Raw genomic sequence first — 27,732 nt, forward strand, 5'->3', positions numbered from 1 at the left:
GCATCCAGACAGTTAAAGGTACATGAGAAGAATTATCCAGTCCACGATCTTGAGTTAGAAGTTATTGTTCATGCCTTGAAAATTTGGCGGCATTACTTGTACGATGTCCAGTGTGAGGTATATACCGATCATCAGAGTCTACAACATTTGTTTAAACAGAATGATCTTAACTTGCGGCAGCAAAGGTGGTTGGAGTTGCTTAAGGATTATGATATCACTATTCTCTATCATCCCGGAAAGGCCAATGTGGCGGCCGATGCCTTGAATCGTAAGGCAAAGAGTTTGGGTAGCTTAGCATACTTACCGGTAGAAGAGAGGCCTTTAGCCTTGGAGGTTCAGGCCTTGGCTAATCAGTTTATTAGATTGGATATTTTCGAGCCGAATCGAGTTTTGGCCTGTGTGGTTTCTCGATCTTCTTTATATGATCGCATCAGAGAGCGCCAGTATAAGGATCCACATCTGCTTGTCCTTAAGGACACGGTTCAGCACGTTGATGCCAAGGAAGTCACTATTGGAGATGACGGTGTATTATAGATGCATGGGAGGCTATGTGTACCTAATGTAGATGGTTTGCGTGAGCTGATTCTCCAGGAAGCTCACAGTTCGCGGTACTCTATTCATCCAGGCACCGCGAAGATGTGTAAGGATTTGAGACAACACTATTGGTGGAGGAAGATGAAGAAAGATATAGTTAGGTTTGTATCTCGGTGTTTAAATTATCAACAGGTAAAGTACGAGCACCAGACACCGGGCGGATTGCTACAGAGACTTGAAATTTCGGAGTGGAAGTGGGAGCGTATTACCATGGACTTCGTAGGTTGACTCCCACGGACTTTGAGAAAGTTTGATGCTATTTGGGTGATAGTAGATCGGTTGACCAAATTTGTGCATTTTATTCCAGTCGGTACTAATTATTCTTCGGAGCGGTTGGTTGGGATCTATATTCGCGAGATTGTTCGCCTACACGGTGTGCCGGTTTCCATTATTTCAGATCGGGGTACGCAGTTTACCTCACAGTTTTGGAGGGTAGGGCAACGAGAATTGGGTACACAGGTTCAGTTGAGTATAACATTTCACCCTCAGACGGACGGACAGTCCAAGTGCACTATTCAGATATCGGAGGATATGCTACGCGCTTGTGTCATTGATTTTGGTGGTTCTTGGGATAAATTTCTGCCACTCGCAGAGTTTGCTTACAATAATAGCTACCAGTCAAGCATTCAGATGGCTCCGTATGAAGCTTTATATGGGAGACAGTGTCAGTCTCCGATGGGTTGGTTTGAGACGGGTGAGGTTAGGCTATTGGGTACTGACTTGCTTCAGAATGCTTTAAAGAAGGTCAAAGTGATTCAGGAACGGCTTCGCATGACACAGTCTAGACAGAAAAGTTATGCCAACAGGAAGGTTTGTGATGTTGTTCACATGGTTGGGGAGAAGGTTCTGCTCAAGATTTCACCCATGAAGGGTGTGTTGAGGTTCGGGAAAAAGGGCAAATTGAGCTCTCGGTATATTGGGCCTTTTGAGATACTTAAGATAATTGGGGAGGTGGCTTATGAACTTACTTTGCCACCTAGTCTATCAGGTGTTCATCCAGTATTCCATGTATCCATACTCCGAAAGTATGTCGGGGATCCGTCTCACATTCTGGATTTCAGTACAGTACAACTAGACGGTAATTTGACTTATGATGTGGAGCCAGTGGCTATTTTAGACCGGCAGGTTCGAATGCCGAGGTCAAAGAAAATAACATCAGTGAAGGTGCAGTGGAGAGGCCAGCCAGTCGGAGAAGCTACTTGGGAGACTGAGCAGGAGATGCAGAAAAAATATCCACACTTATTTGAGACTCCAGGTATTATTCTAAACCCGTTCGAGGACGAACGTTTGTTTAAGAGGGGGAGAATGTAACGATCCTACCAGTCGTTTTGAATATTATAACCCCGTTCCCCCATTTACTACTCAATTTATGTCTTGTAATTGATTTATGACTTATCGGGCTAGTTGGTTGGGGTCCGGAAGGAACCCGGAGTGAAATGAGATACTTAGTCTCATAATTAAAAATTTAAGTTAGAAAAGTGGATCAGATATGGACTTATGTGTAAATGACCTCGGATTTAAATTTTGATGATTCCAATAGCTCCGTATGGTGATTTTGGGATTAGGAGCGTGTACGGAATATTATTTGGAAGTCCGTAGAGGAATTAGACTTGAAATGCCGACAGTTTAATTTTTGAGAAGTTTGACCGGTTGGTTGACTTTTTGATATCGGGGTCGGAATCTGATTCTGAAAATTGGAATACCTCTTTTATATTATTTATGACTTGTGTAAAAAATTTGAGGTCAATCGGGTGTGATTTGATAGGTTCCGGAGTCGTTTGTAGAAATTAAAATTTTCAAAGTTCATTAGGCTTGAATTGGGGTATAATTCATGATTTTAGCATTGTTTGAGGTGATTTGAGGGTTCAACTAAGTCAGTATGATATTTTAGGACTTGTTGGTAAATTTGGTCGAGGTCTCGAGGGGCTCGGGTGAGTTTTGGATGGTTAACGAATAAAAAATATAGACTTGAATAACTGCTGGAATTTTCTGATATCAGATAATATTTTCCTTCTACGCGATCGCGTGAATGCGTTTGCGATCGCGTAGGCTTATTTGGTTAGTGTGGGTTTTTGTTCTATGCGATCGCATGGGGATATCTGCGATCGCATAGGGTTAATGTGAGGTAGTGGCATTTTGTGATTCGCGATCGCGTGAAGTGGGAATTTTGTGACCCGCGAATGCGTGACGAAGGTCGCGTTCGTGTAGAGTAAGTGGAGCGGAGTAGAAGTCACGCGTTTTGTGCTTCACGATCGCGTGGACTAGTCTGCGATCGCGTATGTATGTGATGTTGTGCATTGCGATCGCGTGGGAAAGTCCGCGATCGCGTAGAGTAAAATCTGGGCGATGGAAAATTGTTCTTCGCGATCGCGTGGGAATGTTCGCGATCGTGTAGAGCAAATGTCTGGGCAGTGAGTTTAAGTTGGAAACAACGGGGTAAGTGTTCTTAACTCAATATTGGTTAAATTACCCGAATCCATGGTTGTTTTTATCATTTAATTGGCGAATTAAGTTGGAAAAGTTTGAAAACCCTCTTAGTTTAAATTGAATATTTGAGGGTCGAGTTAGGGTCGGATTTTATAAAATTGGTATCGTTAGACTCGTGGTTGAATGGGTTTCTGGATTTTGTAACTTTTATCGAGTTCCGAGATGTGGGCCCCACGGGCAAATTTTGAGCTAATTTTCGGATTTTTATAGAAAATTATTATTTTCTTATGAAATTAATTCCAATGAATTTTATTGACTGAAACGAATTATTTATGACCATATTCGAGGCGTTTGGAGACCAATTCACGAGGAAAGGGCATTGTAGAATAAGAATTTCACGGCTTGAAGTAAGTAACCATTTTAAATCTGGTCCTAAGGGTATGAAACCTCGAATTTTGGTATCATGCAATTATTTTGGAGGTGACGCACATGCTAGGTGAGGGGCGTGTGTGAGTGCACCGAGGGAATTGTGACTTGGTCCGTCTCGGGAAACTGTAAAGTTGAATAATTTGTTGTTAGCTATATGCTCTCTATGTGTTGATAAAATTTGACTGTAAATCATATTAGAAATCATGCTTAGGCCACATGATAGTACTGTTGGGACCCACAGAGTTCGCGTACTTGTTGAATTGCCTGCTATATACTATATGTATTCAGTCTCAGTTTTTACTTGCACATTTTATCTCAGTCTCTGTTATTATTATTGATACATCATATCATTGTTCTTTGGGATAATTTCATGATTATTGAGATCCCGAGAGACTGGAGAGATTTATGACTGAGTGAGGTCGAGGGCCTGATTGTGAGATATTGATACTATAGCACGTGAGTTATCCGTGCAGCATGTGAGTTGGCCGTGAAGATCCTTATATTATACTATAACACGTGAGTTGGCCGTGCGGATCCTTATATTATACTACAGTACGTGAGTTGGCCGTGCGGATCCTTATATTATACTATAGCATGTGAGTTGGCCGTGCAGCACGTGAGTTGGCAGTGCAGATATATTATAGCACGTGAGTTATCCGTGCAGTACGTGAGTTGTCCATGCATATTATAGTGCTTGGGCTATAAGAGCCTCTCCGGAGTCTGTACGCCCCTAGTGAGCGCGGGTACCCATTGAGAGTGAGTGATGAGGGCTGGGAGCCCAGGGAGTGATAAGGGCTGGGAGCCCAGTGAGTGATTGTTGTCCTGAGAGGTTGTACTTGATTTCCATTTGTTGTTGCACTTAGTTGCTATCTGTCATTGTTGTGAAATCTCTGAAAGATTGTTGATATACAGATTACATGAACAAGAACTGTATAAAAATTGATTTGACATTAAACTGCCAGATTTGATAGCATGTTTATTCTTTGCTAGGATTACTGGAAATGAACCATAACTGTGTAGCTCGTTCAGTTTCTTATTTATTATTGTTACTTGCTGAGTTGGTTGTACTCATACTACACCCTGCACTTCATGTGTAGATTTAGGTATTTTCAGACATAGCGGGTGTTGATCCTTTTGCGCGGTTAATTTTTAGGAGATTTTGAGGTAGCTGCCGTGTTCCGCAGATCTTGTCTCTCCTTCTCTATCTCTTTGTTCACTGTATTTGGTCTCAGACTATTATAGACTATATTTTTTAGACATGTATTCATATTAGATGCTCATGTACTCAGTGACACCAAGTTTTGGGGAGTGTTTGTGTTGTATTTAAATATTATATTTTCAACCTTAAAGAGAAGTTTGAGTTTATTGAGATTATCGGCTTGCCTAGTATCGAGATAGGCGCCATCATGACAGGTTGGAATTTTGGGCTGTGACAGTTGAATCCTCTCAATGCAAAGGAACCAGCAAACTTAAATATGAAGCAACGGGTGCATCCATATCTTTGACTTGAAAGATGCTTATATAACTGCAAATTTTACGCTGGGTACACTGGAAATGTAAAAAGTTGCGACACGAAGGCTTTAAGATAAATGAATAACCTGCTACAACTGGTTTAAGTGTTTTGATAGTTATTTTTTTTTACATAATTTAAGCTCATTGCTATGACATGACACAAATTTAACTTGATAAGAACGTTGTCTTTTCGACCATAATTTTTTTAGACTTACCTTGTCTCTTCGACCTCCACCCCCACCAAACTTTTGTGAGTAGATGGTAGTACCTTGTTCAGTAACGGTTCTGAACATGATGGAGTCTATAATATCTCCATGAGCAATCAATATTTCTTTAATGGGACTTTTCAGCTTGTAATTCTATTTTGATCCACCAATGCCTCCCCATGGCTCCACCAATATTGAGTCCGCTTGATATAACTCACTTGATTTCCCTTCACATACATAACAAATCAATGGCTCCATTATTAAATTTTACCCCTATATTGGTAGTATTATTTTGCAGTGGAAAAAAATCAGAATGAATATAGGCACAATCATGTAAAAGAAGAGAAGGCAAGGTACCATTGTTGGCGATTTACTTTGATTTTTTTCAATCCCTTTCCCTTAATATCTCTTATGATTATTCTATTTAAAGTTATTCACTCTATTTAAGGTGATAGAAGAGTAACATAAGTCATTAGTTCTAAGAAAGGGATTCGTGCTTGTGTGTAAGCATGTGGTGATGTAAAGGAAGTAGAAGTGATTAAGTAAAGGAGGAAATAATCACAATATATGTGAGAACTAGTTAATTTTATGGTATGGTCACAAAAAATTACCAGTGGGTTATTAAGTGATCATTTTATAAATTAGTCCATGAATAAAAAGGAGAAACATGACAAATATTTAAACAATTTTTTCATCTATAAAAGTTACATCTGACTATACATATTATATGACATGTTGTGTCCCTTCCCTTTTATATATATTAAAATTATACATACATATTGTATTTTGAAGATTAGTTGGATAATCTTTACACTTTTTAGTGTATATTTTGAAAGATAACACAATCAACGACAGAGGGTTCCTTCAAATTCCATTTATTTTGTTTCACTTATCAACTTCAGTTGTAATAAATATTGTATCATGACATACCGATAATTTGATTGCTTTCCCTTTCTTGCTTTCTCCTTTTCCTCTTTCCATGATTGTAATTCCTTCCCTTCCTTTCAAGTTCTCAAGATCTGATGTATAAAATATACATAAAACCTAATCAGAAGAAAAAAGGAGCAAGAATACAAAGGATCTGAAGAAAGAAGCATAAAATAGTCATAGCAGGAAACCATGCATAAAAATTCAGTTAAATAAACTTTGTTTAGCTAAACATGATTGGCTAAGATCATGGTTGACTAACCTTTTTAATTGATGTTGAAGATGAAAAATCTGAGATATGGAATGGTTGCTCCTCTCTGTTTTTGCGTATGTATACTGTATGAATTCTCCCCTTTTCAACAAACCAACTACTTGAGATAACAAGTTGAAAATTCGGGTGAAGGTGAGATAATTGATGTTAGGTAGAAAGTGACAAAAGGTTGGACGCCAAATTTGAAAGTCTTAGTTTCTTTAACTTTGTTAGAAGTGAGCACTATATATACATTTACTCTTTTATATGTTGTTGCTTGGCTTGTCAACAACAATAACCCAGTAAAATTTTATTAGTGGGGTTTAGGGAAGGTAGTATGTACGCAGACCTTACCCCTACCCCGAAGGAGTAGAGAGGTTGTTTCCGAAAGACCCTCGGATCAAGAAAACAAAAAGACAATATTAGTATCACCACGGAAATCATAGGAAAAATAGGAATATGAAATCCAGAAGAAAGATGCAAACCAAAAGCGATAGCTAGTAAATAGATCATGCGCTGAAAACTGAAATAGTAAGACACAACAATGTCACTAGCTATCTTAGACAAAAACCCTACCAGACTAGTCTCACAAAGGTACGAAGTAAGGCAAAACTTGACTACCTCCTAACCTACAGTCCTAATACTCGACCTCCACATCTTCCTATCAAGTGTCATGTCCTCGGAAAAAGAAACGTTTGAAACTTTTGGTGTTTGACTTGTCACCAAATTCAAAATAGAAACTTTTGAAACTTGTGGTCTAAAATAAACTATAAATATTTATGTGGTTGTAAATCAATTCATTAAGGATAAAGTAGAAATATTAAAGATAGATTATTTCTAAATAAGAAAATATGACATTCTTTTTGGGACTGATTAAAAAAAAAGTCTCACATAAAATGGGAAGGAGAGAGTAACAAACTCTGGTTGTAAAACTTAACGGGAACTATTCACAGTTGGAAGTATAATTTTTAGAGATCGTGATCGAATGTATCAGAACTAGTCTCACCTCACCTCAGTGCAACAATTGAGTCGGGCGGTTGAGCAACATTAAGGGTGCCGATTCAGGTGTAACGCTTAGCAAGAAATAGGGTTGACCTCATATTAAAGAGGAAAAGAAATTGTAGGTGTGAGAATGCTGAAAATTATCAGTGGGAATACAAAGAAAACAGTAGGAAAAAATAAAGAAAAAGAATCACAGATTAAAAACAGCATAACATTGACACCAACTAGCAAAAATATTTGAACCCATTCCAGGTAATAACTTTGTAGAAAGTAACAAACTAAGAAAGCAAAAAGTCAAAGTAGAAATAGTATTAAGTGTTACAAAATTAAAATGCAAAAATTCCAAATGACATTTTCAGCAGTTGATGATATGATGGATGGAATAAAGGGTAGGGCATCCCGCATTCTATGCCTATAATCCTCCCTTTTCTAAACAAAAAGTTTATTAATTCCTCCCTTTTGTTGCTATACTTCGTGGATGTGGTGGAACCAATTTTCTTTACTCTAGAAGTGAAAAAAGTTCTATTCATTTTTGTTAGCTTTTCTATTGTGTGTGGTCCTATCTATTAAGAATTGGAAAGAGGATGATCGGTGAATTCGTGATTTCCACCAATTTAATTTCTACTGCTTCAAAGCTAGAGATAATGCGATCCCTTTAATTCCCCTATTAGGTGTTTGTACCCACCCGGCCGGTCATTTTTAGAGTATGAGCCCCAATCCTCCAGTTTATTGCTCCCCCTGTTTCATTTTATTCTTACTTGACATGCCAGGGTGCTTGGTGTCGGGTTCAGGAGAGTTTCAGAGTGGAATAAGACACATAGTCCCAAAGTTTGAAGTTTAAGTTATAAAAGTTGAACGTAGTTTGACTTGTATAAAGAAGACTCCGGAATAGAGTTTCGTCGGTTCCAATAGTTCCGTATGGTAATTTTGGTCTTAGGAGCGCGTCCGGATGTTGATTTAGAGGTCAGTAGGTCATTTCGGCATTAATTGGCGAAAGTTGAAAAAATTGGAAGGTTTTTGGGAAGTTTGACCGGGGATGGACTTTTTGATAACGGGGTTGGATTCTGATTCCGGAAGTTGGAGTCGGTCCGTAATGTCAAATGTGACTCGTGTGAATAATTTGTGGTCAATCAAACGTGTTTTGATAGGTTTCGGCATGTAGAAGTTAGAATTTTCTTAGTTTTAATAGGCTTGAATTGGGGTGCGATTTATATTTTTTATGTTGTTTGATGTGATTTGAAGACTCGACTAAGTTCGTATGATGTTTTTAAGACATGTTGGTATAATTGGTTGAGGTCCTTGGGGCCTCGGGTGGAGTTCGGATGGTTAACAGATCAATTTGGAGTTCTGTTAGTTTGATGAAGCATTTATGTGTCTGGTGCAATCGCACTTGTGTACTTTTGGCCGCAGGTGCAGCACAACAGAAGCGGCCATCGAGCCATAGAAGCGACATTGGACCTACCCAGCTGGGACATCAGATTTGGTCAGAGTCCCGCAGAAACAGACTCGTAGGGGCGATGGAGGAAGCGTAGAAGCGCCAGTGGTCGCAGGTGTGATCTTTGTTCCGTAGAAGCGGTCTCGCAAATGCGGACCCTTGTCCGCAGAAGTGGAAGCCCTGGACTTAAGTGTTTTCCGCACCTGCGATTGTTTTTCCACAGGTGCGGCGTCGCAGAAGCGATTCTTGGACAGTACATTCGGACTGGGCAGAAAAAAGGGAAAAAGAGGGTTTGATCTCATTTTCATTTTGTGACTTTGTGTGACGACTCGACTGGTCGTTTTGAGAAATTGTGTCCGGTTTGGCAGTTTGAGATCACGAGTAGATTCACACAATGCATTATAACTTGCGTGCATCATCGGTTCGGGTTTATGAGAGGTTCAGAAAGGATTTTAAGGAGTGTCTCTCATTTGAGAACTCGAAGTTGAAAGAATCGACCAAGGTTTGACTTTTGAGTGTTTGACCTCGGATTGGAATTTCGATGGTTCCTATAGGCTTGGATGGTGATTTTGGACTTAGGCGTGTGTCCGGATTTGGATTTGGAGGTCCGTAGGATAATTTGAAGCATTTTGGCGAAAATTAGAAAGTTGAAGTTTTAGAAGATTGAGAGGTTTGATCAAGAGTTGACTTTGGTAATATCGGGGCCAGAATGCGATTTTGAGAGTTGGAACAACTCCATTATATTATTTGGAACTTGCCTACAAAATTTGACGTCATTCCGGATTGATTTGATAGGTTTCAGTGCGAGTTTTAGAAATTGGAAGATTTGAAAGTTCATGAGTTCGATTCATGGTGTGATTCGTAGTTTTGACGTTGTTTGATATAATTTGAGGCCTTGAGCAGGTCTGCGTTATGTTTTGGAACTTGTTGGCATGTTTCAACGGGGTCCTCGGGGTCCTCGGGTGTGTTTCGGATAGGCTACGGGCTATTTCTCTATGTTTTGGATTGTTGGTTTGCTGGTGTGCCTATTGTTCTTCGCGATCGCGAAGATGATGATGCGATTGCGAAAGGTTTCTACGAAGCTCAGGAATTTTCTTCTTCGCAGATGAGATCTTGGGCACGCGTTCACGAAGCTTTAGCTGTTCATTGTCTGTGTTCGAACCTATATGTCCGCGCTCGCATAGTGGGCAAAATATATGGTACTTTGTTCTTCGCGATTGCATAAGAGGAATCACTAGGCAGAATATATGGTACTTTATTCCGAGGGTTAGTCATTTTTAACATTTTTGGAGTTCTAGAACTCGATTTCGAGTGATTCTTTGTGGTTTTTTCAAGCAAATCAATTGGGTAAGTGATCTTCACCTAGAATTTATCATATTCCATGATCCTATCTTTATTTTTCTTATTAAATTAGTGTTTTGAGTTGAGAAAAATTGAGATTTTGAAGAAAACTTTCAAAATGTAAAATGATGATTTGAGGGACGAAATGGTATAGGAAATTAATAATTTTGGTATGGTCGAACTCGTATCGGAATGGGTGTTCGAATTTTATAAAATTTGTCAGGTTCTGAGGTGCGGACCCGTGGGTTGACTCCTATCGTGTCATTTTTGTAAAGTTGTTGTATTCCTTTGGGTTTTACGTGGTTCCTTTGTTGCCGTGTATTGAAACCTTTGATTGTAGAAATTCTTTTAAATGGAGTTATTGAATTGTTGCTGTTGATTTAAATTATAGTACAGGGGGATCGGGTTGCACGCCGCAACAGGTGAAATAAGGGAGGTTGTAAAATATGGGAGGATATTGATATTATGATATTGTTATTGTGCGATGGGATCGGGTTGTACGTCATAATATGTGAAATAAGGGTGAATTGATATGGTGGAATAAGGGTGAATTATGATATTGATATTATATGGTGGGATCGGGTTGCACGCCGCAACATATTTTGTTATTGTTATGATATTGATATTGTACGATGGGATCGGATTGCACTCCGCAACAAGTGAAATAAGGGTGAATTGATATGGTGGGATAAGGGTGAATTATGATATTGATATTATATGGTGGGATCGGGTTGTGCGCTGCAACATATTTTGTTTTTTGTATTCCCTGTTGTATTATATTGGCTTCGGTTCTTTCATACAAGACTCTAAAAATTTATATTTTCAGGTTTTCACTGTTTATCGAGGATTGAGTTAATGCCATTGACTTGTTGCCTTGCCGTCATTTCCCGAGTTCTTTTCCTAATACTATTATTCTGGTGAATTGATTTTCAAGATGAATTTAATACGTTGAGTTATTACCTCATATCTTGCTGAGTTGTTAGAAATATAGTGATTTTAAATAAAAGAATTAATAACATGCTACCTTGTGTGACTTTTAGGTTAAAACTCGTCGTTTTATTGGTACTTACCATTTCTAATAGTTGTCGTATTTTACTTTAATTGAGTTCTCAACTTAATTTCCTTACCCTTATGATGTTTTTGCTTTACTTAGAAAGGAATTGTTATTATGTTTTAAGTTAATAAATTCCATATTAAAGTCAGTAGTTTATCCGATAATGTATTTTATTTGGAAATATTATTTTCTTCACCCAAATGAATTCTAAAATAAACTCATTTTTCTCACTGATTTCCTACTTAGTTCAGAAACTAAAGTTTTACTTTATGATTTATAAATAAAATCTCTTGAACATCCTAATCAACACTGGACACGGATATTATGTATCGAGAAGCACGTGGATTTTGTCATGCGAAGTGAGATGGAAAAATGTGGGCACAAGGTCCCATGTGTGTTAAAGGTTTGGAAGTTGTGATTTATGATATGAGATTATGAGAAATGGAATTATTGAAATCGTGTATTAGAAATGATTTGATTGGTTGAGCTGACATTGTTTTCCCTACTTGAGCATAGTTACACTACATCCATACCCTGTCTATGTTGTTGTTTAAAAATCTTGGTTATTTCTCGTTGCCATTTATGTTCCCCTTATCATTACTACTGTTTGTAATCTAATTTCTTTCTGCTATTGACATTACATTAATATTCCTTCCTTGTTAGCTCTATGTCACATTCTGTACAGGTTTATATGTTCGGTAGGTGTCTTGACCTGGTCTCGTCACTACTCTACCGAGGTTAGACTTGATACTTACTGGGTACCACCGTGGTGTACTCATGCTACGCTTCTGCACATTATTTTGTGCAGAACCAGGTTTTTCGGATCAAGTCGGTTTTGAGATTCATGCTTGTGCGGCTGGAGACTTCAAGGTACACCTGCTTGGTATTCGCAGGTTCTGAAGTCACCTTCTATTGTTTCCTATTAATCCGGAATAGTGATGTATTTGTATGTATAATTACTCGTAGAAAGGCTTATGACGTGTACTACTAGTTTTGGGATATTATATCAAGTTGAGACTATTAGTTTACTTGGAAATTTCTGGTTCATGTTCAACAACTATTTAGTAGAATTTTTTATTATTTCGGTACGTGTTAGGCGTACCTAGTTTTAGAGACTAAGTGACTTCACGACTCCTTCGGAGGGATTTTGGGTCATGACACTTTGAGAGCTTGGATTGAGGAAAAATTTTCGAGGATTTTCAGAGAAACTATTTGGGTAAGGATTCTTGACTCATTTTTGATTATATTCTACTAATCTATCATTTATTTCTTCATTTAATTAAGGATTTGGGTTGAGAAATTGGGGAGAAAAGGTGTAAAGTTCTTGGACCGAATTTTGAGGTTTTGATCGAGGTTTTGGTATCGGATTTGAGTAATTTTGTTATGGGTGGACTCGTGGTAGAACGAATTTTCAGATTTTGTGACTTTTACCCGATTTCGAGACGAGGGCCAGGGTCGACCTTTTGGGACAATTTTCTAATTTCTTGTTAAAGTCATGATTTTATTTTTTAGATTAGTTTCTTATAGTCATATTTATAGTATGTAATTTCTTTTGGCTAGATTGGGCCGTTCGGAGTAGGAAATTTGAGGGAAAGGCATTCTTATTTATTGATTGAGCAATGTTTGAGATAAGTGACTTGTCTAACCTTATGTGGGGGAAATACCCTTTGGATTTTCTACTGATATAACAATTTGTGATATGTGAAGGCCGTGTACGCGAGTTGACGAGTGCGTATACGGGCTAAATGTTGAAACTCCGGTCTTTGCTAAGTATTTTCATTTTATGCCTTAATTGGGTTATTCTAGCATGCGTAGTCATCATGATTAGCCTAATTTCACATGTCTACGAGTCTCATCTCTTAATTGCCATTTATGCAGCATTCTTAGTTGAATTACATGTTTCCTTGATTTTCACGTTCATTCTTTAACTATAGGATTCCTTGCTTGTAATATCATTGTTTCATTTGCTACGTATTGACTTTCGTGATTCTTCTTGAGATGACTGCTTTGTTAGTGGCATGAGGTTTTTTCTATGTGGAGTGTTGTGTGGCATGAGGTTTCTTCCATGCAGAGTGTTGTGTGGTACGAGGTTTCTTCCATGAAGAGTATTATTGGCATGAGGTTTCTTTCATGCGGAGTGTGATTGGCACGAGGTTTCTGCCGTGCAGAGCATTATTATGGCACGAGGCTTCTGTCGTGCGGTTGTTGTTGTTGTTCGCACGAGGTTTCTGTCATGCCGTTGTGAGATATTTACTTTTGGGACTACGAGGCGGTACCTCGAGAGCGCCTCTGTTGATTTCCTCTATTTCCTATATTATATTTGTAGGTATTGTTGTTCCTTAACTTGTAAGAATTCTTGCTCCTTACGTGTTGTAATTGTGATTCTTTGATTCCGTGTTGTGATCTTCTGTGAAATTACCTTTGTTACACTCCTCTGTCATTTCATTTAATCATTATATCTTCCACGTTATTTCTTATATTCCTGTGGGGCCCTGACCTGACCTTGTCACTACTCTATCGAGGTTAGGCATGGCACTTACTGGGTACCATTGTGGTGTACTCATACTACGCTTCTGCACATATATTTGTGCAGACTCAGGTACATCTTATCAGCCTCGATAGTAGAGCGTTAGGCTGCTTCTTAGAGTCTTCAAGGTATATCTGCCAGCGTCCGCAGACCTTGGAGTCCCCCCTATCGTTATTATGTTTTCTTTTCTTTATTTTCTTAGACTCTAATGTATAGAGACATTTAGTACTTCCTTAGAGCTTGTGGCTTGTAACTATCAGGTTTTGGGAGTTGTTTCTTCTCTGAGTTGAAATTTTACTTGTACATGCCGAACGAAAGTTTTCAGTTATATGAATATATATGTTGATGTTGAAGTTTAGTCGTTATTTCAGTTATTATTTCAGTTATTCCTCACATTGTTAGGCTTACCTAGTCATAGAGACTAGGTGACGTCACGAAATCTTACGGAGAAAAATTTGGATCGTGACATGTTGGTATAAGAGATCTAGGTTCATAGGTGTTATGAGTCACAAGTATGCTTAGTAGAGTCTCACGGATCGGTATAGACACGTCTGTACTCATCTTCGGGAGGATATGGAACTGTTAGGAAAAAGTTTCACCTCTTTGATTCCTTGTTGTGCGAAATTGTTAATTTCAGGATTCTAAACTTTTGCCTTTCTATTCTCTCACAAATGGTGAGGACACGTACAGTCGGATCAGATGATCAGACACCCGTGCCCCCTACTGGAGCCGCGAGAGGCTGGGGCCAGGGTAGAGTCCGAGGACGTCCATGTGGTGCGGCCAGAGCACCCGCACGAGCCGCTACAGAGGAGCCACCAGTAGCTCCAGTCGGAGCGCAGGCACCTGAGATGCCTGTTACTGCACCAGCTCTTCAGGAGATCCTTACCCAGTTTCTTAGCATGTTCGCCACTTTACCTCAGGCAGAGTTGATCCCACTTTCTCTTTGCCATATCTCAGGCCGGGGGAGGAGCACATACTCCCGCCGCCGGCACCCCAGAGCAGCGGGTGTAGGTAGACCAGGTTCCATAGGTCATACCAGTACAGCCGGTAGCCCTAGTCCAGCCCGAGGTTAGGGCAGCAATTTCTAAAGAGGAGCAGCGCATGCTCTAGAGGTACAAGAAGTACCACCCTCCTACTTTCAGTGGCTTGGCGTCAGAGGATGCTTAAGGTTTTCTTGAGGAGTGCCACCGTATCCTCCGAACTATAGGTGTAGCGGAGTCTAGTGGGGTTTCTTTCACTTCGTTCCAGCTTAGGGGAGCGGTTTATCAGTAGTGGCATGCATATTAGTTGGGTAGTCCGGCCGAGGCAGCTGCACTCACTTGGACTCAGTTCTCGAATATGTTCTTGAGCGATTATGTTCCCTAGAATCTCAAAGATGCATGGGGAGTAGAGTTTAAGCAGTTGCGCCAGGGTTCTATGACCGTGTCAGAATATGCGGTCTGGTTCAGTGATTTGGCTAGACATGCACCAGCCTTGGTAGCTACTGCTAGAGAGCGGGTCCCTCAATTTATCGAGGGGCACAATCCCAACATCAGATTTAGCATGGCCTGAGAGTTAGAGATGGACATCGTATACTAGCAGGTAGTGGGGATTGCTAGGATATTGGAGGGTATGCTGATTCGGGAGAGAGAGGAGAGAGAGGCCAAGAGGTCTCGAGAGTCTGGCACATATAGTGGTACTCGTGCCCCAGCTGCAGCTCGTCAAGGTAGGGGCTATGTGAGTAGCCCTGTTCATCCAGCACTTCCAGCCGCCAGCGGTATTCAGGCTGCTTTTAGGCCCCAGGCTCCCTATTATGAACTGCTATTGTGTAGTGCACCTCCTACATAGGGTGCTTTCAGCGGTAAGTCCAGGCGATCTGGCCCGAGCCAGCCACAACATCCACGTCCTCCCAGAGCTTGTTTTAAGTATGATGACACTCGTCATATGGTGTGGGATTGCCCCAGACTTAGGAGGGGTGCAGGTCCACAGACTACCCAGGCACCGCATGCTCCACCAGGTCCTCAGGCTATGGTTACTGTACCAGCTACCACTCCACCAGCTCATCTAGCTCGAGGTGGAGGTTGGGCAAGTAGAGGTCGCCCTAGAGGGGGAGGCCATGCTAGATATTATGCTCTTCTTTCTCGGACGGAGGCAGTTGCAGCCGACTCTATCATTACAGGTATTGTTCCGGTCTATTATAGGGATGCATCAGTCTTATTTGATCCAAGCTCCATTTATTCCTATGTGTCATCTTATTTTGCTCCGTATTTGGGTGTATCTCATGATTTTTTGAGTTCTCCTGTCTATGTGTCTACACCTGCATGAGATTTTATTGTTGTTGACCGTGTGTATTGGTCGTGTTTGGTTGTTCATAGTGGTTTTGAGACCATAGCTAATTTATTATTTCTCAATATGGTAGACTTTGATATTATTTCGGGCATGGACTGGTTGTTGCCCTATTATACTATTCTTGATTGTCACGCCTAGACCGTGATGCTAGCTATGCCAGGATTACCACGGTTAGAGTGGAGAGGTACCTTAGATTATACTCCTAGAAAAGTTATTTTATTTCTAAAGGCTCAGCGGATAGTTGAGAAGGGGTGTGATGCGTATCTAGCTTATGTGAGAGATGTTAGTATTGATACCCCTACAATTGAGTCAGTTCCATTAGTTAGGGATTATCTAGGTGTATTTCCAGCGGATCTTCTGGGGATGCTGCCCGATAGGGATATCGACTTTGGTATTGATTTATTACCGGGCACTCAGCCCATCTCTATTCCTCCATATCGTATGGCTCCGCCTAAGTTGAAGGAGTTAAAGGAGCAGTTACAGGAGTTGCTTGATAAGGGCTTCATTCGGCCCAGCGTGTCTCCTTGGGGTGCTCCAGTCTTGTTTGTGAAGAAAAAGGATGGTTCTATGCATATGCGTATTGATTATAGCCAATTGAACAAGGTTACGGTGAACAACAAGTATCCATTACCTCGTATTGATGACATGTTTGATCTTTTACAGGGTGCCAAAGCCTTTTCCACGATTGACTTGCATTCAGGCTATCATCAGTCGAAGATTCGGGACCCAGATATCCCGAAGACTGCCTTCAGGACTCAGTATGGTCTCTACGAGTTTCTCATGATGTTATTTGGACTGACCAACATCACAGTAGCATTCATGCATTTGATGCACAATGTATTTTGACCCTATCTTGACTCATTCATCATTGTGTTTATTGACGACATTCTGGTGTACTCCCGGAGTCGGGAGGATCATGAGTAGCACCTGAGGACTGTGCTCCAGACCTTGAGAGAAAAGAAGTTATATGCAAAATTTTCAACGTGTGTGTTCTGGCTAGATTCAATGGAATTTTTGGGTCACGTAGTGTCGAGTGAGGGGATAAAGGTGGATCTGAAAAAGGTTGATGCAGTGTAGAGTTTGCCCAAATTGTCCTCAACTACGGAGATTCGGAGTTTTCTTAGGATGGTAGGGTATTACAATCGATTTATAGAGGGTTTCTCATCTATTGCAACACTTATGACCAGGCTGACCTAGAAGGGTTCTCCGTTCAGGTGGATAGAGAAGTATGAGGAGAGCTTTCAAAAGCTCAAGGCTGCTTTGACTATAGCCCCGGTATTGGTATTGCCTACAAGTTTGGGGTCTTATACTGTATATTGCTATGCGTCGCATATTGTACTCAGCGTGGTGTTGATGCAGGACGGTAGGGTGATTGCCTATGCGTCTAGACAGCTGAAGGTGCATGAGATGACCTATCCTATCCACGACCTTGAGCTAGCAGCTATTGTTCATGCCTTGAAAATTTGGCAGCACTATTTGTACGGTGTCACTTGTGAGATCTACACCGATCACTGGAGTCTGTAGCATCTATTCAAACAGAAGGATCTTAACTTGCGTTAGCGGCGGTGGTTAGAGCTGCTTAAGGATTATGATATCACCATTTTGTACCATGCTGGGAAGGCCAATAATGTGGGCCGATGCCCCGAGTCGTAGGGCGGAGAGTTTGGGCAATCTAGCATATCTACCAGCAGTAGAGAGGCCATTGCCATTGGATGTTTAGGGCTTGGCCAACCAGTTTGTTAGATTGGATGTTTCTAAGCCGAGCCAAGTTTTGGCTTGTGTGGTTTCTCAGTCTTCTCTTTATGATTGTATCAGAAAGCGTCAGTATCATGACCCCCATCTGCTTGTCCTTAAGGACACTGTTCAGTACGGTAATGCCAAAGAGGTCACTACTGGGGATGACGGTGAATTGAGGATGCAAGGCAGACTATGTAAACCTAATGTAGATGGGTTGCGTGAGTTGATTCTCCAGGAGGCTCACAGTTTGAGGTATTCCATTCATCCAAATGCCGCGAAGATGTATCAGGACTTGAGGCAGCATTATTGGTGGAGGAGAATGAAGAAGGACATAGTGGAGTATGTAGCTTGGTGCCTAAATTGTCAGCAGGTGAAGTATGAGCATCATTGGCCAAGTGGATTTCTTCAGAAGCTAGAGATTCCGGAATGGAAATGGGAGTGGATCACTATGGATTTTGTTTTTGGGCTCCCACGGACTCAAAGGAAGTTCGATGCAGTTTAGGTGATTGTGGATAGGTTGACCAAGTCAGCTCATTTCATTCCAGTGGTGACTACTTATTCTTCTGAGCAGCTGGCTTGAATTTATATCCGCGAGATTGTCAGACTTCATAGCGTGCCGGTATCCATCTTCTCTAACCAGGGTACGCAGTTTATGTCTTGCTTTTGGAGGGCTGTACAACATGAGTTAGGTACTCGGGGTGTTGAGCACAACATTTCACCCTCATACGGATGAACGGTCCGAATGCACTATTCAGATATTGGAGGATATGCTTCGTGCATGTGTGATGGAGTTTGGGGGTTCTTGGGATCAGTTATTTCCACTTGCGGAGTTTGCCTACAACAACAATTATCAGTCGAGCACTCAGATGTCCCCGTATAAGGCTTTGTATGGTAGACGGTGTCGGTCTCCAGTGGTTTGGCTTGATCCGGGCGAGGCTAGACTATTGGGTACAGACTTGGTTCAGGATGCTTTGGAAAAGGTTAAGGTGATCCAGGATCGACTTCGTACAACCCAATCCAGACAAAAAAGTTATGCAGATCGGAAGGTTTGCGATGTTGCATTCATGGTTGGGGAGCAGGCCTTGCTCCGGGTTTCACCCATGAAGGGTGTTATGAGGTTTGGGAAGAAGGGCAAGTTGAGCTCTAGGTATATCGGGTCTTTTGAGATTCTTGAGAGGGTTGGAGAGATGGCTTACAGACTTGTATTACCACCTAGTCTAGCTGCAGTTCATCCAGTATTCCATGTTTCTATGCTCCAGAAGTATCATGACGATTCGTTTTATGTGTTAGATTTCAGCTCAGTCTAGTTGGACAAGGATTTGTCTTATGTTGAGGAGTTGGTGGCCATCTTGGACAGGCAGGTTCGAAAGTTGAGGTCAAAGAACATTGCTTCAGTGAAGGTTCAGTGGAGGGGTCAGCCAGTCGATGAGGTGACTTGGGAGACTGAGCATGATATGCCCAACCGTTACTCTCATCTTTTCACCGCTTCAGGTATGTATCTATACTCGTTCGAGGACGAACAATTATTAAGATAGGGAGGATGTAACAACCCGACCAGTAGTTTTTGAGAGTATGAGCCCCGATCCTCTTATTCATTGCTCCCTTTATTTCATTTTATGCTTACTTGACTTGCTGGGGTGCTTGGTGTCGGGTTTGGGAGAGTTTCGAAGTGGAATGGGACACATTGTCCCTAAGTTTAAAGTTTAAGTTATAAGAGTTGACCATAGTTTGACTCATGCGAAGACAACTTCGGAATTGTGTTTCGTCAGTTCCAATAGCTCCGAATGGTATTTTGGTCTTAGGAGCGCGTCCGAATATTGATTTTGAGGTCCGTAAGTCATTTCTGCGTTAATTGGCGAAAGTTGGAAAAACTAGAAGGTTTTTAGGAAGTTTGATCGGGGTGGACTTTTTGATATCAGGGTCGAATTCTGATTCTGTAAGTTGGAGCAGGTTTGTAATGTCAAATGTGACTTGTGTGCAAAATTTGAGGTCAATCGGACGTGTTTTGATAGGTTTCAGCATTGTTTGTAGAAGTTGGAATTTCCTTAGTTTCAATAGGCTTGAATTGGGATGCGATTCGTGTTTTTGATATTGTTTGATGTGATTTGAAGACTCAAATATGTTTGTATGATGTTTCAAGACTTGTTGGTATAATTGGTTGAGGTTCCGGGGGCCTCGAGTGGAGTTCGTATGGTTAACGGATCAATTTAGAATTGTGTTAGTTTGTAGAAGCATTTCTCTGTCTGGTGCAATCGCACATGCGCACTTTGGGCCGCAGGTGCGGCACCACAGAAGCGACCATTGAGCCGCAAAAGCAAGATTGGACATGCCCAGCTGGGACCGCAGATATGGTTAGAGTCCCGCTGAAGTGGATTCGCATGGGCGATGTAGGAAGCCCACTAGCGCCAATGGTCGTAGGTGCGATCCTTGTTCCGCAGAAGCGGTCTCGCAAATGTGGACTCTTGTCCATAGAAGCGGAAGCCATGGACTTAAGTGTTTTCCCCACCTACGATGGTTTCTTCGCAGGTGCGGCATCGCAGAAGCGATTCTTGGGCCGCAGATGCGGTTTGACTTGGTAGAAAAAGGGGAAAAACGAGGGCTTGATCTCATTTTCATTTTGGGACTTTGAGAGCTCGAATTGAGGCGAAACTTTAGGGGAGTTTCAGAGAAAATATTTGGGTAAGGATTCTTGACTCATTTTTTATTATATTCCACTAATATATCATTTATTTCTCCATTTAATTAAGGATTTGGGGTGAAAAATTGGGGGGGAAAGGTGTAAAGTTCTTAGACCGAATTTTGAGGTTTTGATCGAGGTTTTGGTATCAGATTTGTGTAATTTGTTATGGGTGGACTCGTGGTTAAACAGGTGTTCGGATTTTGTGACTTTTACCTGATTCCGAGACGTGGGCCTGGGTCGATTTTTAGGGGAGATTTTCTAATTTCTTGTTAAAGTCACGATTTCATTATTTAGATTAGTTTTTTATAGTTATATTTATAGTATGTAATTGCTTTTGGCTATATTTGGGCCATTCGGAGTTAGAAAGTCAAGGGAAAGGCATTCTTATTGATTGATTCAGCGAGGTTTGAGGTAAGTGACTTGTCTAACATTGTGTGGGGGAAATTCCCTTAGGATTTGGTACTGATATAGCAATTTGTGATATGTGAGTGTCGTGTACGCGTGGTGACGAGTGCGTACACAGGATAAATGTTGAAATTCCGTTCTTTGCTAAGTAGTTTCCTTTTTATGCCTTAATTAGGTTATTCTAGCATATGTAGTCATCATGTTTAGCCTAATTTCACATGTCTATGTGTCTCATATCTTAATTATTATTTGCAGAACATGCTTAGTTGAATTACCCATTTCCTTAATTTTCGTGTTCGTTCTTTAACTGTAGGATTCCGTTCTTGTAATATCATTATTTCATTTACTCCGCATGGACTTTTGTGATTCTTGTTGAGATGACTGTTTGGTTATTGGCATGGGGTTTCTTCCATGCAGAGTATTATGTGGCATGTGGTTTCTTCCGTGCGGAGTGTTATTTGCACGAGGTTTCTTCCATGCGGAGTGTTGTATGGCATGAGGTTTCTTCCGTGCGGAGTCTTATTAGCACGAGGTTTCTTCCTTGTGGAGTCTGATTAGCATGAGGTTTCTTCCATGCGGAGTCTTATTAGCATGAGGTTTCTTCCTTGTGGAGTCTGATTAGCATGAGGTTTCTTCCGTGCAGAGTGTTATTGGCACGAGGTTTCTGCTCTGCAGAGCGTTATTGTGGCATGAGACTTCTGTCGTGCGGTTGCTTTTGTTCGCACGATGTTTCTGCCATGCTGTTGTGAGATATTTACTTTTGGAACTACGAGGCGGTACCTAGGGAGTGCCCCTGTTGATTTCCCCTATTTGTTGTATTGTTGTTGTTTATGTTGTTCCTTAACTTGTAAGAATTCTTGCTTCTTACGTGTTGTAATTGTCATTCTTTGATTCCGTGTTGTGACCTTCTGTGAAATTACCATTGTTAAACTTCTCTATTATTTCATTTTATCATTATATCTTCTGCCTTATTTCTTATATTTCAATAGGGTCCTGACCTGACCTCGTCGCTACTCTACTGAGGTTAGGCTTGGCACTTACTAGGTACCATTGTGGTGTACTCATATTACGCTTCTGCACATATTTCTGTGCAGACCCAGGTACATCTTATTAGCCTCGATATCAGAGCGTTGGGCTGCTACTTGGAGACTTCAAGGTATGTCTGCCAGTGTCCGCAGACCTCAGAGTTCCCCTTCTATCCTTATTATGTTGTCTTTTCTTTATTCTTTTAGACTCTGATGTATAGAAACATTTAGTCCTTCCTTAGAGCTTGTGGCTTGTAACTACCGGGTCTTGGGAGTTGTTTCTTCTCTGAGTTGAAATTTTACTTGTACATGCCGAGCGACATTTCTTACATAGTCGTTATTTCAGTTATTCCTTACATTGTTAAGATTACCTAGTCTTAGAGACTAGGTGCTGTCACGACATCTTATAGAGGGAAATTTGGGTCATGACAGTGTTTGTCCTGATTTTCTTACCATATTTGATTTTCCTCTCTCTTGAAGGAAATGGCACATATTTTCCATAATGGATTTTTCTTCTTGTGGAAGAAAATTATAAATCTCTCATATTTGGCTAGTCCATTTTCTTGTAGGAAAAGGTTTGGACTTATATAAATTGAAAATAATTCTTTCTCATTCAGGAGAATCCACAATGTAGTCATATGGGGTTTGAGAGTCTTGTTTATGGGGAGAACTTTTCGGGACAAGTGTTATCGTGTTACTTGTGTTTGCCTCTCCGTGAGGTTGTTCACTCAGTATTTTTGTACTCTCTTTTATATAGTGGATTGCTCATATCCGCCGTGGACGTGGGTCAATTGACCTAACCACGTTAAATGTTTGTGTCTCTTTTGATATATTTCTCATTTGTTGTTTGATTTATCGTCGTTCAAGGTTTCCTTACTTGCTTCCGCATGACACTTTTCGGTCCTAACAGCCCTTTGGTGACAAGACTCTGTTCGACACCCCTAATTTTATTTGGATAATTGATGAAGATGCAGTATCAAGGCGATATAGTAACATGAATTGCTCTATGCCTTCCTCTTATGAAGAGTGCAGGTATTAGTTCTATGTTAATCTTTCTCCTGCATTTATTTGCCCGAGCCTTGTGTAGTTGCAGTGGGAACATTGGGAGCTAAGACATATGGAAGAGGATTGAAGCTCATATGACCATCAGATTTATCCTTTTGTTGAGCGACTTATCCACATTAGTTACGAACAAAATACTGTATAAGCCACAAGAAATAGACCAAACTTACAGGAACTATAAGAACTGCACCTCCAAATATGAGTTTCCTTAAAATCTGGTAGCATTAACAATGTCAACTTCCTTAAAGGTTATAGCATCTTATAGTTAATTCTTTTCCAATTTCGCTTAGGACTTAGTACAAAGCAGTGCATCTTTATCAGTTATGGTCAAGATGAGTTTGAGTATCATTTTTATGATCAAATTGACAATAAACTTATTAGAAGTCGTAATGCAATATTCTTTGAAGACCAGACTATTGAATAAATTTACAAAGCTGTATAAGACAGATTCTCAGAGTAATGAGAGCTTAATTGATATTTGCACAAGAAGGAACCCAAGACAATAATAAAGATAGTGATCAAGATCAAAATGATCATCATGGTGTAGATGTTATGGATGCTCCAGTTGATGAAGTTGTGGTTGATCAGGAATCAATTCCTGCCCAGGTCACTACTTTGAATGCTCCTGAAACCTCTCTTAGAAGATCTACAAGGGAGAAGCAAATATCCATGCTCTATCTTCTTGGTGAGTATGTACTTTTGATTGACATAAGAGAACCTGAGAGCTATGATGAATCCATACAACATACTCACAAAGATCGGTGGATAGAAGCCATGGAAGATGAGATGAAGTCACTCCATGAGAATGGCACATATTAGTTAGTGAAACTGCCGAAAGGTAAGAGCTTTATCTAACAAATGGATATTTAGAATAAATAAAGATAACCATACCTCTGCACCTAGGTACAAGGCAAGGTTAGTTGTTAAGGGTCTTGTCCATAAGAAAGGAGTTGACTTTGATGAATTTTTCTCGCCTATTGTGAAGATGTTTTTTGTTCGTGTAGTTCTAGGCTTAGCCACGAGTCTAGATTTAGTGGTTGAGCAGAAGGATGTAAAGGTTGCTTTTCTTCATGGTGAATTAGATGAGGAGATTTATATAAAGCAGCATGAGGACATAGTAGTTAAGCTTGCAGATAAGCATGTGTTTTGTAGAAAATTGGCAGGCATGAAGCCTATCAATAATTCCTCTACTTGAAGACACATTTGGCCCCTTGGTTGGAGGGGGAAGTTTGTTGGGCACATGCCTATGTTATTGTCACGACCCGAAACTCAACATGTCGTGATGGCGCCTATCGCGATACTAGGCAAGCTGACAACTCACAAATATTGACATCTTTAATTCAAAAATATACTGAAATATGTTTTAAGTAAATAAAATGTCATAAAAACTAGATGAAAACACCGTAAATCAATACAAATATTTCCCAAAATCCGGATGTCACAAAGTACATGAGCATCTATGCAATAACACGATCTGACAACTAAAACACTGTCTAGGAAAGTAGAACAGTATAAACAAAACTAAAAGATAAAGGAGGAGAGTCAAGGTCTGCGGACGCCAAGTCAGCTACCTCGAGAATCTCCGACTAATGAAGCTCCAGAATCAGCAACCACCGTGCCCGAAAATACCTGGATCTGCACACGAAGTGTAGAGTGTAGCATGAATACAACCAACTCAATAAGTAACAAGTATAACGTTTGGGCTGAAAGCAGTGATGAGCTCGAACAGTACAATCCAAATACAGAATTAAACAGTACGGAAGTTAACAGAAAATATGACAAAAATATTTTAGAGAAACTCATAATCTGCAGGTACCAGTACAGGAATGTAGACATGTTTCTAGGTTTAACAATTAAGCTCAATACAGATAAAATATGCCAAATGTGAATGATATGAGGAATATAACATATCTATATCTATATGCCAATATGCATATCATATGTGATGCAACACGATGAAAACCTCGCGTACTCACACTCTTAGAGTACTCAACCTGACTGTCTCACTTCTCACTCATCACACTCGGTCACCCAACACTGTACGATACCCGTTGTGGCGTGTAGCCCTATCCCATCATGAATCAATAGCAACTGCGCTCACGGTGGGTGTGCAGACTCCGGAGGGCCAGATCCTGCCCAATCCCGTCGTGAATCAATAATACATGATGTAGCATGCAACCTGATCCCATCATGAGTTAATAGTACCCGCTACGGCGTTCAGCCCGATCCCATCAATATCACTCACAAACAGGCCCTCAACATGACTTAGTGATCAATCTCTCCAGTCTCTCGTGCTCACAACACAACACTCATGCCAAGCAGCCCAAATCAATGATATATGATGTGACAATGTATGATAACAAAGACTGAGATATGATATCCAATAATGAATGCTACTGAGTACATACTGCAATTAAGAAAATAACTCAAAAGCAAAGAACGACCACTGTGGGTCCCAATAGCACCAACACATAGCCTAAACTTGATTTTTAATATAAATCATAGCCTAAATTCTCTAACACATAGAGTACAGTAATAATATTCAGATAAGATAACTATACAGTTCCACGGAATCGACTTAATCACAATTACTATGGTGCACGCCCACACACCCGTCACTTAGCATGCACGTCACCTCAATACCAATCACATAGAACGTAATTTCAAGGATTCATACCCATAGAACCAAGTTTAGAAGTGTTACTTACCTCAAACCGTACAAATCTCTACTCCAACAAGCCCTTGCCTCATGAATCAGCCTCTGAACGCCTCGAATCTAGCCACAAACAATTCGATACAATAACCTCAAGCTATAGAAATCAATTCTATATGAAAATGCTAAATTCTTAATCAAAAGTCAAAAAGTCAACTCAAACGTCAACCCCGGGCCCATATCTCGGAATCTGATAAAAGTTATAAAATCCGAACAACCATTCAACCACGAGTCCAACCATACCAAAATTACTCGAATCCGACACCAAAATGCCACTCAAATCCCCAAAATTCGGCCTAAGAAGTTTCTCCATGTTTTCCCAAAATTGTTAACCCAAAACACTAATTAAATGATAAAAACAATGATATATTCATGTAATTTAACTCCGCTTTGTTCCTGATTTTGAGCATGTTTTTCCAAATATGAGAATCAGTTGGATTTAGCCTTTTGTTCACCGGATGAGCTCTTTTGCAATATTTACTCTTGAGAAAGTTGGCCCAGAGGGAAGGTTGAGTTTTGAATCTCCACCACCTTTTAATGCTAAGTGTATCGATGATATCCTCTATTTTTCTGACACCAGCTCCTCCCTCATCTTTAGGGAGACATAGATTGTTCCATGAAGACTAATGGCATTTATTTTTACCATCATTGGTGCCCCAGAAGAAGTTTGCAAAGTGTTTCTCCATGAGCTTGGTAATTCCTTTAGGAGGATTCATAGCAGACAGAATGTATGTGGGAAGGGATTGCAGAACATGTTTGGTCAAAATTATTCTCCCCCAGAAGACAACATATTGGCTTGCCATCCATTGGTTTTTTGATAATTTTGGAGAGCATACCATCAAAAAGATTGCTAGTCTTTCTCCCATAGTATATAGGGCACCCCAGATAAGAGAAAAGGAAAGACTTATCCATATAACCAGTAGCATTTCTGATTCTATTGATTCTTGTGGCACAGGTGTGAGGGGCTGTAATAAAGAAACTCTTGTCATTGTTAACTTTCTGCCCAAAAGCCTTTTCATACTTGTCAATAACCTTTTTGATAAGCTTGATAGTCATGTTGTTGCCTCCACAGAAAATAACAATATCATCGGCATATGCTAAATGGTTGATTATTAGACCTCTATGATCCATGCTAAAAGTAGTGAAGCTAATAAAGTCATTCAGCTCATTGAGAGATTTGGAAAGAACCTCAACTCCGATAATAAACAATGAATGGGATAAAGGATCTCCTTGTTTGAGGCCCTGAGTAGATGTGAAAAAACCAGTTCTAGCCCCATTGATGATGATAGAGTACCATATTCCTTGTAGAAGCCCCCAGATAAGGTCAATCCAATTTTCGAAGAAGCCAAATTTCCTCATTACTGCCATCAGGAAAGTCCAGGACATTCTGCCATAGGCTTTTGCCATGTCGAGTTTTATAATAACATTGCCTCCTCTTTTCTTCTTATTCACACCTTGAGCAATCTCCTGGGCTAGCAGAATGTTTTCAGTGATCAATCTACCTTTAAGAAAGCCACTCTGATTCTCTGATATGAGCTTCCCTAGGATAGGATTCAGTCTTCTCGAAAGGATTTTGGAGATAATCTTGGCCGTAAAGTTACTCAAACTAATAGGTCTCAAATTCGAGAAACTACTAGGAGAATCCACTTTAGGAATAAGAACTAGGCAAGTATGAGAAAAAAAATTAGTAAGTCTCCTACCATTGAAGACAGCTTGAACAAAATCAGTAATATCCTCCTTAATGATATTCCAACAGGTTTGGAAGAATTTTCCATTATATCCATCTGGCCCAGCTGCATTAGTAGGACTCATGTTCAATACAACATCTCTAATCTCTTCAGTGTCAGGATTGGCAGTGAGGTTTTCATTGTCATCATCATTTACACACTGAGGGATACAATTGATGATATTATGATCATTGAAGTGGTGATTGATATTAAAGATCTGTTGGAAATGGCGGACATCTGCTTTGTCAATGTTAAAATCTCCCTCAATCCAGTGGCCAGGTGTGGACAAATAAGGATTCCAAAACACAGTCAAAAGATTGAGGTACAGTTCAAACCTCTTTCAATATTATA

General features: G+C 40.4%; 2 protein-coding genes across 2 annotated transcripts in view; both read right to left on the reverse strand.

Annotated features, from left to right (window-relative positions):
- The window catches only part of LOC107786450 (mannose/glucose-specific lectin-like), a 32,321-nt gene extending 25,755 nt beyond the window's left edge, over window positions 1-6,566 (reverse strand). The window contains exons 1-2 of the mRNA XM_075233983.1: window positions 6,358-6,566; window positions 6,099-6,187 (exon numbers count right to left, since the gene is read on the reverse strand). Coding sequence (XP_075090084.1) covers window positions 6,099-6,149 — 51 coding nt within the window. The 5' untranslated portion in view covers window positions 6,150-6,187; window positions 6,358-6,566. The remainder of the gene's footprint in view (window positions 1-6,098; window positions 6,188-6,357) is intronic.
- LOC107787022 (xyloglucan endotransglucosylase/hydrolase protein 2-like) overlaps window positions 1-27,732 on the reverse strand; it is a 71,627-nt gene that overhangs the window by 27,206 nt on the left and 16,689 nt on the right. The gene's annotated exons all lie outside the window — the stretch shown is intronic.

This window comes from Nicotiana tabacum, chromosome 17, assembly GCF_000715075.1.
Source record: "Nicotiana tabacum cultivar K326 chromosome 17, ASM71507v2, whole genome shotgun sequence".
NCBI classification, from domain to species: Eukaryota; Viridiplantae; Streptophyta; class Magnoliopsida; order Solanales; family Solanaceae; genus Nicotiana; species Nicotiana tabacum.